Below are 12,650 nucleotides of genomic sequence, written 5' to 3'. Positions count from 1 at the left end.
ACTCTTCTCCGAAAAAAAAAAAAAAAAAAAAAACGCACGACCCTGGATAGCAAAGAAATGTCATGAAATACAGTTGGGACCCAAAAGGTTACTAAACACCCATGACAGAGTCAAGAATGACAGATATTCAAGGTTAGTATTAAAAACGTGTTCACAAAGCACCGCTTTAACTATCATATTACATGTCATATACCACAGAAAGCGTCTTATTTGCAGTGGATGTGTTCATTTTAAAAATCGGTCTGAATCAAAGGTTTAAATTCTTGACCGAAAAAATTCATTGGAAAATACATTCATGTAGGCATTGTCTTAATTATAATACTGAAAGGTACACTCCATAAGATTTCCCGCCCATATGGATTTTTCCCTCTCTGCACTTGGATTCGACCTTTGATAAAATTTATAAAGGTTGATTTTAGCTTAAATGACTGACCAGTCATTATAACAGCAATTTCCTATAAGCTCCAATGGAAAAATCATCATCAGGTACGCCCCAGAAAAAATATTTAAGGATTTAAACCGTTTTTAATGTGTATGTAAGATTTTTAAGAAGCTGCCGATGGCAAAATTAAGCATTTTTGGCATTTTCAATCCCATGGAGTGTACCTTTAAATGATTCTTATATGTTTTAGAAGAACAGATCTGAAACGTACAACATTTTTACCAACTCTAACTCAAACTTATGGTATTGCTCGTTGTAGATATTGATATTTACGTTAAGATGACCATATATTGGACTGGTCATTTAAAAAATCGCTACATTTGAGAAACTGACAGTGACAAACTTCATTACTTTAAGAGAGATATATACAGTAAGTACTCGATCTTCAGGTCGGGCAAAACTCATCAAACTTTCAGATTCTTAATTTTGTTATCACAAAAATATGTCTCTGTTTGGCATTTGTGGAGCTTTCACTGCATAGACTAAAACTATAGAGTAGCCTGCTTTTTATTTTTTTAAATTTCTAATTAGCTGTAATTTAAAGTAATAATGACTTTAAAAAATAAAGGATCTGTAAAATTCACAATTTTCTCCCATTGAAAAGATCGAGTAATTACCTCAACTGAAAACATCTCTAATGGTTGTCGAATACCACTACTAATTAAAGCACAGTTTTGTTCAATATGAAATCGTTCAATTGGAAATATTTGATGACTTTTTAAATTTCTGCATTAACAAGGAATATCTGCGTGACAAAATCGAATTGTTGAAATAAAGAATGAAACTCATATTCAAGCTTGTAGTATTTATACAGTTCAACAAATTATACTACTTATAAATGGCTACAAAATGTATTGGCTAAGGAAAACATACCTTGGGTTATCAAATCGACTGCGATCAAAGTTTGTGAGCTGCTTACATGTATAATCTGGGGTCAGCTTAGGTAAGAGATGAACGATACAAACATAATACCATTCTGCCTATCCTTGATATAATCTGCCTTTGCTACTCTGTTGCAGTCCAGGAATTCAACACCATCTGAACCATCTCCGCCTCTCGCCTGTTAATTTAACTTCTCCTTAAGTTCGTCTAATTACAGTTTCAGCTGCCAATGCGTCTTGAAAAGGGCACAATCAAACATGGGATATTTGACCACCTCAAAGAACATGCGCAAATCGTCACATACGTATAGCACACTGACAGTCTGGCGCGTAGATCGATGTTGATTGCGAAAGGTAGATATATTCACAGGAACACATTTATTAACTGACGAAGCTGTTATCCGGCTTAGGTTGGGTTCTTAGGTTGTGTTCACACTGTTCTAACCATACACTGCCTCATCAATACATATATACTTCTTGAAGAAAAAAAAAGAAAAAAGTACAAATACCGTCTTGTAACAATGCATTTTGTTTTGTCAGTTCATTATGAAGCCGTTAAATGAATAAATAAGATAAATGAAACATATTTCATCTCTAAAATACTTGTTGCTATTGCTCTTAATTCGATCAGCTCAAACATTAAGTAACTGACTGGCGCAACGGTGGTAACAGTGGATCAGTAATTTGGTGCCTGAAAATGCGCCTTGCACATCACTTTCTGGGGTGTACATAAATGTATCCGGCAATAAAACATAATCGTGACAACAATTACAGGATGAGCCATCATTTAGATTGTCTTAAATGTCAGACTTCTCAAATGACGTATCCCCCTATTATACAACTTTAGTCAAAAAGGTTGTCCCACCTCCAGTTTCTTGTGCTTTTATTTCTAATGATCACAGCACAGATGTAAATTGTTATGAATAGTGATTTTTATTCCAGATATCATAACTATCATGAATAATGGTACAGAAAATGCGAAATGACCGTGAAGATACCTATTAATGTCATTTATCATCATTTACAACATGTACCCTATTAAATCCGATGTTTCAGTAATTTCCACAGAAGTTAAGAAATATTCATTATACATTGAAAAAAAAAATACCACAATATGTCAGCCAATTTACACACAATTAGCAATAAGGTGTGCTCGTTTAAAGGTCACTTGTTTAATAGCGTAGGGGAGACCGGGGCTAGTTGGCCCAGTTAGACACTTTTGCCTTGTAGAGCCAACTAGGAATGGGTTAGAGTAACAAAACCGGTTTCAAAGTAAGTCCCATGAACTAAGCTACGTATAAAACGTCATTATTTTTCAAATATAATGCCAGATGGCTCACAATTTGACAAAAGACGCAGTTGACGTCAAGGGGGCCAACTTGCCCCGCCACGGAGCAAGTTGGCCCCAGGGTCGGGGCAAGTTGGCCCCCTATACGAAAATGAAGTATATATCCCATGTAAATGCCTTGAAATACATTTTTATACATTTTTAATTTATTAAATTGATATTTTAGAGTCTTTGTTGAATAAATAGTTCAAATGAGGCAGATTTATTGAGGTTTCCACGTTGTAGGGGTGGGGGAGTGTGGCAAGAACCAAAATATCAATAAATTTTTTGTTTTAATTAAGAATAAATAAATAAATAATGGTATAAAGCAGGTTTTTAATGAATGAAATTGAATAATAAATTTTCGTTTTAAAAGAAAGTAACAAATTCAGTTTTAAACCATTGAGTTTGTTTCAACAATGGTCTATAGCTAGGGAGGGGTGGAAAATCCCCTTGGGACCACATATAACACTATAAATACAAAGGGAATCCCCTTAAAATGAATTAAGGCAAAATAAATGTTTTTCTTAGGAAAGTCCAATGGATTTACTTTTAACACATACAATCAACAGAACATTTCTAATATAAATTTTCGGAAAGACACCAGAGAGCAAATTAAATGAAATCAATCAGACGGTAAACACCGGCAAGCTTTGTCAATTTCACCAACTTGTTTATTTCAAACAGCGTTGCGCGCAAAGGATTGTGGGTAATATGAGGGTCCAACTTGCCCCGAGTCTAGGGGGCCCACTAGCCCCGGGTGCACCTTTTTTATTTTAAAGGATGGCAACCATTTATGATGCTAGAATGAGCAACGATGATATATCTCTGTGAAACTTGAAACAAAGAGCTTCAGTTTGATGCCCTATACATATATGATATTCGATCAAAAGCCTTTGAAAAAAGATTTTTAATTCTGATAAACAAAATTACTTTTAGGTGCAAAAGTCGTTTATTTGGACTCACCGCTAAAGTAAAACTTTCTAACGTCCGACACTTCCTTAGCATTGTAGGCTACGGTCACTTTACAAGAGTATGTGACCAATTTTTTTACCTCGTAGTTACTTTTTCATAAATTGACGTGGGGCCAACTTACCCCGGGGTCCAACTAACCCCGGTCTCCCCTACTGCAATTATCTCCTGGAGGCGGTGCGGCTTGCCTTCAACAAGGGTACCGATTCTGTTTTGTGGGACATTGTCCCATTCTTTCTGATGAGCTCTGCGGAGTTGGTCCAGATTGTTAAGAGGTTGGTTCTCCTCTTAATAATCTGGACCAGCTCCGCAAAGTTCTTTATGAAGAATGGGACAATATCCCACAAAACAGAATTGTTACCCTTGTTGAAGGCAAGCCGGGCCGCCTGCAGGAGATAATTGCAGTACGCGGTAGACACGCACGCTATATTAGACAAGTGACCTTTAACGAGCACACTAATTCTTATTGTGTGTAAATTTGGTGACGTTTGATGGTGTTATTTCAATTTAATGGACATTTCTTTACCTATGTGGAAATTTCAGCGAAACATCGGATTTAAGGGAATACATGTCATAAATATGAATAAATTGTATTTCAATACATATTTTAAAAATATGAATGTCATCACGGTCATTTTGTATTTTTGGTACCATTAATCAATTCAGTTATGATATCTGGAATAAAAATCACTGTTCATAACAATTAACACCTGTGATGTGCTCATTTGTCTATAAAAGCACATAAAACTGGAGGTGGGACAGCTTTTTTGACAAATGTTGTATGTTGGCATAAAACACGATACATTCAATTACATGGCTGATCTGCGTCATTTCGTAAACCGTTCTGAAAGTGGATTTAGTTAATGGACGTTTTCAAATCAAGTAATAAAACCCTACAGATATTATCAAACAGGAAACCAATGTACGTAAAAACCTTTACATTTCTGTCAGATTCCTCTAAAATATAAGAACCACTCCCGTAAGAATCACTGATTCCCAATAATTTACCTTTCACTAATTGCTGTTTCTTGTGACTTAACCTATGAAGCAAGAGTGAAAAAATGCAAAAATGTGCACAATGCTGAGCATAAAACTAGGCGTCGGATAAAAGCATGGCATTTTATTCGTAGTATATATTCTAGAGCTAACACATAACGTCAGAACTGCCATCGTATCGTATCAGGGCATTTGCTTGTTAGTAATGCACCCAGGGATAAACAGCACGCCTACATACACACGGCACATTTCTCAGGGTAATCCGTATTTAGTTAAAAAATATATAATTCCACAAAATATTTTTAAATTGTAGACTGCAGTACACATCAAACTAATGACTTCAACTGAAAATTAGTAATAAGAGAGGTTACAGGATGGTGATATTAGCAACCTGACCTCACAGTGGTTTTCTGTGTAACACGTTCATCCCGGTGCATATAACATACATGTAAGTGAAAATGGTCTACAACAATGTAATGTGTATATGCATCACTTCAGAGATCTTATATAACAGGAGTTAATTAAAAGAGACGGTGTCCGTAAGAATCGGACAAATTGCGACACTGGTCAAAAATCGATTTCCTGTCTTTTATGCATATTGGCAAACCTTACCCCCGCAAAAAAAAAGGATTTTTCTTCTTAAACATACTTGATTTTATAGTTAATTTCTGGATCATATTGTATAATTCCCCTAGCCCGAACCATTTAAAAAATACACATACGCCATTGAAGCTTTAGCTCCAAAATGAGAAAAATGAAGATAGATTACTTTGCACATGTGTTAAGAGCAAAATGCAATGGATCCCTAATGATGAAGACGGGGTTCGTTGAGGGTATACCAGAAAAAGGCTGACCAAAGGCCAGGCGGCTGGAAGTGAGGGAGGCAACAGGTGAACTGCAATGCAGAGAACAATCCTTTTGAGTAAAGACCGTGATTTCAGATGTTCATTTTGTAGCCAACGCAAAACATATACTTTTGAATTTAAAAAGATGAAATTTTGGACTACTTTTCCATAGACTAATTGATTCTGAATTTTATTTCTTTATTTTCTTTTCTAAGCTGAAGTCCTGACATGAACTTGTATGCATATATTGTTTATCAAAGCAAGGATCGGGCGCGATCGGAAAATTACTTGGAAAAGCGTTTTGCTGATCCTACACTGTATGCCAATTCTGATGGCCATTGACATCGGCTATAATGTCATAGCCTAATTAAGTTGGTATTAAGTAGGGAGCTTACCTAAGACCTCCGCCAAGGCAGCTCCATCCTAATAATTCATAATTGAATGAGTTATTATTATGATTTATTAATTAACTAACTAATCAGCTCAGTTCTCAGTATTCGTTTAACAATAATTATTAGATAATCACCAACATCTTGCCCATTTCTGGCCTATCCTGAAAGTTTCACGAAAATCCATCCATGATTTCTTTTGTAATGTTTCTAACAGACAATTAAAGAGGCAGACAGACTTAATCAGTTTAACCAGACAATTAATCATCACCACCAATGATTGATCGTTCGTTACTTGGTTACCTCCCGACAGTTTCTGAAATTTGCATATAAGTCCGTTCACAATTTTTTTCACAATTATGCTGACAGACAGACAGACAGACAGACAGACGGGCAGACAAAACCAAGAGATAATTTTGCTGGCGGAGGTCATAATAATAATAATAATAATAATAATAATAATAATAATAATAATAATAACCTTTACAAAAAGCTTCACCTTGACCTTGTACACTCACAATAAGCCCACCTTGACATACATTTTACAAATAGTAGTTTTTGTATATTTTATTTGAACATTGAAAAAATGCAAGTCATGTACAGGGTAGTATTGAAATTCTCGCAAAATACAAATACAAATGAAAGCACTGGCATTCTGTATCTAATTGTACAGAATTAGAACAAAACACAGCTGTACATTATTCTGATACATTGCCTAACTGTTCAAGACTTTCTTGATGGTAATGCGCCCACGTTGGTCAGTTGTGTAGCTCTATGTTTACACATGCACATGTTCTCATATGATCATTGGTTTAATATTACTCAGGTAGCATATGTAGGAAAATGTACAGCTCAATCTTTACCCTATTGTCGTTTGCCAGATGACCTGCAATATGTATATTATATCGGCTATAGATTTACACTTGCTTCACACTGGAATGCATGAGCTTGGGTCGTGCTTATTACATGTATTACTTATTTTATTTCTTTTTTCTTTTTTGAGGGGGGGGGGGGAGATTTGTGAAAACAACCAAGTTGGATGTCCAAACAGGTTTAATGAACAACTAGTCTATCGGTCTAGAGATGATGATTAACAGATCACTGACGAACCAGTAAAAGGAAAATATTCACTTTGAAGGACATATGAAGGTTTAGAATTTTAAACAATCACATGCAAGTTTCATATAGCTGGGATGCACCCCCCCCCCCCCCCACCACCACCACCACGCACACACACACATACATACATTCATACATACATAAGAGTTTTAATGATAAATATATTACCTGAAACTATGTAACGAAATATAACTGACAACTAAAAAACAGGGTCGGGTCATGAGGGAGTGCTGGGCGTAAAAGACGGTAGAAGATAAATATAAAATCAGCGTCGATTTACCAATCATGCGAAGATCAATAGGAGTATGTACATTATTGTCAGAAGACATTTTCGCGATCAGAGGGTTGTTCTATTATAAGATGCACCGTCGTTGTTTAGCTGCCACTTTTATTTTGTACGTTGACACGGCACAATGGTACATCTTCATTGATTACAGGCCAGCAAGCAAATACGAGAAACGTTAATTAAACGTTGCATCTATGTGAAATTTTGACTGGGACGTAAATTAAAAGATCCAACATTAATTCAATATTAATTCAACATTGTTTAACTATAGGAAACTCAATTTCGACAGTGTAACTCTGAAAATAGTTAAGATACCGACATCGCATCAACATTGAACTTTGAACAAAGATGTAGAGATCCCCTTCCAAAATTTCTTCGTTGGATTTAAATTAATTATTTTTCCCATTTCTAACTGTGTCAAAAACTGAACGGGTACAATAGCAGCAATTTGCTTTACTTTCTTTTAAAATAATGTAGAAAAAAATTTGTTTACACATTTTGTTAACGGTAACACTTCAAACGCTAAATATGGTTTTTAAAATATAACATGAATTGGGTAATGATGTTACAGTTATTTCACTATTGTGACCCCGAGGTTATGTCCTAATCTCCACCAAAAACTGGGATCCAGTGCTGGTTCGTTTGGTTGGGGTCACATGGGGTTAAACCAAAGCCCTCTATCTCCTGTGCCAAGCAAAGTGACGTTTCCACGTTTTTAAACAAATATTGCCAGTCACTTAAATATTCAACTATCCAGAGGTGCCACGCCCCGGGGGTGTTGCAAGCTGATACAGTGGCACCATCGCTAACGGCAGGGTCGGCAGATAGGCATTTCCCACTTTCTCTGTTTCTTAGGTGAAATTCACCACTCTCATTGACAACGCGCATCATCCATTTTTGGCTCCATGACATGTCGCACTTTCTGACCGTTATTTGCGGGGTTAAGCAGTTTTGGCCCACGGGGTTGTAAAGTGTGAGCCAGCATCCTACGTCTTCGCCAACTGCATGGAAAATACAATTGAATATTGTGTGAAATGAGAATCTCTTCTAATTTACAAGAGAGAGAGAGAGAGTGAGAGAGAGAGAGAGAGAGAGAGAGAGGTAATCATATTGTATTTGCACTCATCAATTGTGTATCCTCTGAGTTCATGCTTTACTCTGCTTGTATGAATGATAACTAAGATCAGTAATAATTAGTTTTAATTACAAGATTACGACACTCACGTTTTTCCGTGCTGCATGCTGCGCAAGAAGTCTATATGAAACGAATAAAAATCCATTAGGTACAGTTTGCTCTTCGTCTAACCGATGCACTATATGGTACTTAAAAGTCAAAATCAAAAATATCCAAAATACCTTCTTTAGAAGTCCAATTCAAACTTGTGAAATTAATTGCAATTTTGACACGTTTTATCTCAGAGGGAGAAATAGGAAAAGAGAACCATTAGCCTACCTTCTGCCATACGGAGCTACCGGACCGCTCCATCAGACCACTGGTCCAGTGACCGGGCGCATATTTCAGGTCGCACGTTCTTGTCGTCGTGTCATAACTAATGGAACAACACATGGGACAGCCGGCACACTGTCGGAGGCAATCATCTAACGTGGACGCCGTCAATGACATGAACCGGCCGTCATTGTCGCTGAACGTTAGTCCAGTTGGGCCGACGCGTACGAAATGGTCACTAAGGGTCGCGTGGTTGCACGTCTCCATGCCGTAACTGGACGCCTCCGCCGTCGAGCAACTCCAAAAGAGGAGAAAAATTCCAGGAATAAGAATCCAGGGTAGATTGTCCCGTGCGACCATGTCATCAATTGTCTGATTAAGCAGAAGGTCACGGTGTGGTATTCAGAAAGGCTGAAACATACTGAATGTCTACACCCTGTCAACCTCGATTTTACGTCATGAGCACGTGGAAAAGAATCAACATGGCATAAAATCAAATAAACGCTCGTTCTCTTTGGTCATTGAATCGAAACTTTAAAGGACATTACATCACTGGCTGAACTCAGCTGCTCTTCTCTCACAAGGAAGCAAATATTGTTATTGTGCGAGGACAAACCTGTGTCCAAGAATTGTATATATTTTATAAGTATCAATCAATTTTATTCTGTGATCCAAGTCACAATTACAATGTATGCGCCTGAAACATGTTTCCCTCGCGTAAAAACAGATACGCTCCATCTTATTCAATTTTCGTAAAATTGTTTGAACAATGTGACTGATTTATTTTTTAACATCTTTTTTCGTATACTGAAATCCTGAATTACCCCCCAAAAAAAGTCAGTCCTAGCATACTGTTCTCATTACCAATCAGTTTCACTCTGATTAAGCAACATTTGCCCAACTTTCCTGACTACTGGTATAAGATAGGGGATTCATTACACAAGCGATGGATGCTATTAAACGTTTAAAATGGATTCATCAAAACGGTTGACCACAAATACGTCGTTGCTTGTTGCATGAACACATACATCGGTTGGGAAAAGAAAACAACAGCTGCTGTAACCTCCAATTTTCCCGATGAAGTCACGCAATTCTGGATAACGTTTTGTTAAAATCGGACAGATTACCAATATTCGCACTAGATGACCTTTGTCTGCAATGGGGAATACACAATGTACATTTTTGAAGAAATAGAAGCGTGAATTGAGTTAGAGGTTCACTGTCTATAAACAAGGTTTACATAAGTGCGTGGTAGATAATAGTGCCCTTGTACTGCGCTTTATAACTTATTTCACCATACGGTTTTTGAGACAAAAACCAGGTAGCTAGCTTTGGCAATTAATATCTGTGTAGTGTATTTTATAATTCTCATTATCATAACCTACGCCAGCGAAGGGGTTTACTTCCCTTGACGTTGGTTGTCAGTCTGTAAGCGGAGGAGAAATGTCAAAAAAGTTATGAATCTTTTTTAGATAAAATCTTCAGTATAGACGGTTATCCAGTAGGAAAAAAGAAATCTCAATTTCAACGGAATCCGGACTCCCCGAAATTGTTAATGAATAATATTCATAATTCATCTCCTTGGCAGAGGTCTGCTCTTTTGTGTCACAGTAAAACTGATGTTTAATGTAGTAAATAATAGCGCGCAGTTTTCTTTATTCACTTCGAATTCATTATGGACACATTATTTGATAAGGGGCGTTAAGCAGCATAGTACACCTGCCAAGCTGTTATTTTGTTTTAGATTCTGCTCACGGTATCTCATGTAAGTTGAACGTCCTCCCGAGATTAAAATTACCATCATCTAGGCTTGATTGACACCTAACGTAACATACCGGAAACATTTAATACTTGGGCAGATTGATGTTCGATAAAATCGATTTGTCAATAACATCCAGGCGTCATTTTCGCCGCGACAGTTTATCCAACGATTTTGGGGCCTGCAATCATCCATTAACATAAATACTCTACTTATCAAGTACAGATCTAGACTGACAATTAATTAAAGGTTTACGCGTTCATTTTGAGATTTTCGCCACAAACAGCGCTCTCTGGCAATGTCACTGACCATGGCTGTTGACTGCCTCTTCTGAGAAGTCAGGATATCCGCTATAATGGGAAAGGGGACTGGGGTGTAATGTGTGCGCGAGACAAACGCATTACATTTGTATGAGTATTATCGCTGACTTATCGAGACTTATCGAGATTTGATGTTTTTTAGCTCACTGAACTAAAGCTGTTCTGTCAGAACCATTGTGTGCAAGATGTAACATCATGCTTAGGTATTCAGTAGGTGACATTCCACTGAACTAAAGAAAAAGTTATTTTGTCTTGATAGAAGTTCTGAAGTGTGGGATTCTTTTCTCTTTTTTAAAACATTAATACGATATGATGTCAAACAACATGTTTTAATATCAAAACAGACTACTGAAGAAATAACAGTTACCCTTTTAAGCCTTTTTTATTAGACCAGCCACACTGCTGGTCCCCTGTTTCGCCAAATGTTTCTATCTATAAATAATGTAAGAGAGCGTTCATAAAGTTATCGTACCAGCAGGATCGATCTATCTCTGTGGGGATTATCGCTTAGGTGCAGTTAATGTAATTAGCTGAATTGTCTAGCACGTCACCTCGAGAAGCTAGGGGGTAATTAACATTCGTGCGCGAAAACAGAGCGACCACCTCTTCCCTATTCCAAAAAGTTAATTACCCCCTACTTACTTGAGGGGGCGCGCCAGACAATAAAGTTGCTTATATTGGTTGCACTTTGGCTAGAATCCCAGCAGAGATAGATCGATCCAGCTAGTATGATGGTTTTATGGGAACGCAGTCTAAGACATCCTCTCTTTTCTCTTTCAGATATCAGAATAATAGCTATAACTGCTGTTTTTTGTGGTAAAACAGAATATATTATATTTCTGTGAGTTATTCACAATGTTGTTATTGTGAAATGTAGATTTCATACGAAGAGTTATTATCCCTTTAACCAAATGTAAATCTGAGGACCGTTAAAAAAATTCGCGCTCATGCAGAAGACCTATTTAGGACGACAGATGGCGCGCAGGCAGTTCATCATTCTGACACGGCAGTGGCACTTACGTAAGACACACATTATACGAAAAAAAAATTGGTTAGTGTTTTAACCTAGCATAGGAGCGTTTACTTCAATAAAATTACCATGACAAAAATATCTACGACAAGCTTGTTTATATCAAAATTGGGAAAGTTTTTTTGATAACAAATATTATGTCTTTTAGCACAAGCAACTCAAAACAGCCACATTTCAGGTGATGTAATGTCTTATTTAACCTTAAACCCAAATAACTGCAGCCTCTTCATAAGACTCTTTTTTATTACTCTTTTACTTGTGAAACTTTTTTCTATTTATTTCCTGCGTAGAGCTGGCAATCTATCAAATAAATGGAGAAAAAAGACGAAGTTATCAATCTATCAAATAAATGAATGGAGGCTTTCCGGTACAAAATATCCTTTGCCCTTTCATCTAATTAATTGTCGCGTGAGACATACAGGTAAACTAAATTTCTGCCAAATATATGGAAACAAGGGTACTAGTATCTTCCTTCTCTCGAATTCCGTCTTCGCCAAGTTGTTACGACTTTTGAACTTTTCAAAGATATTACGTGATTAGATGTCTTCTTTGGAAGGGGAAACATGAGTTAATGAACGGATGCCTGATCTCAGTGATTAAAATATAAACCGGGTCTTTAAAACTTCAGCATACATCTGTGACTGTTAAATCATGCTATCATTTATCATAGCGGAATGTCTCCTTCTCCGCTCCTTCTACATGCCAAACGAATCAGTCCCGTTAATCAGCCAGGAAGAAAGAGGGGGCATAGTACGTACATGGGGAGGGGGGGGCTGGTGATGTAAAAAGGTGAAGGTGCACTATACGAGAGACCCCACTGCCTGTATATCTTTGAGT

The 12,650-nt window shown here is 37.1% G+C and overlaps 1 protein-coding gene across 1 annotated transcript; it reads right to left on the bottom strand.

The window, feature by feature from the left end:
* Positions 1-7,690: 7,690 nt before the first annotated feature.
* Positions 7,691-9,451, bottom strand: LOC147761073 (uncharacterized). Its single transcript, XM_087014534.1, has 3 exons — positions 8,711-9,451; positions 8,482-8,512; positions 7,691-8,258 (listed from the first exon to the last, which is right to left on the bottom strand). The coding sequence occupies exons 1-3, from the start codon at positions 9,062-9,064 to the stop codon at positions 7,861-7,863; spliced, it is 783 nt and encodes a 260-aa protein (XP_086870660.1). The 5' UTR covers positions 9,065-9,451; the 3' UTR covers positions 7,691-7,860.
* Positions 9,452-12,650: the final 3,199 nt, after the last annotated feature.

The sequence above is a fragment of the Lingula anatina genome, chromosome 6, assembly GCF_051362555.1.
Source record: "Lingula anatina isolate TDL-2025a chromosome 6, LinAna3.0, whole genome shotgun sequence".
Classification (NCBI taxonomy): Eukaryota; Metazoa; Brachiopoda; class Lingulata; order Lingulida; family Lingulidae; genus Lingula; species Lingula anatina.
Note: the sequence above shows the minus strand (reverse complement) of the source record. Positions and strands in the feature narration are given on the sequence as shown.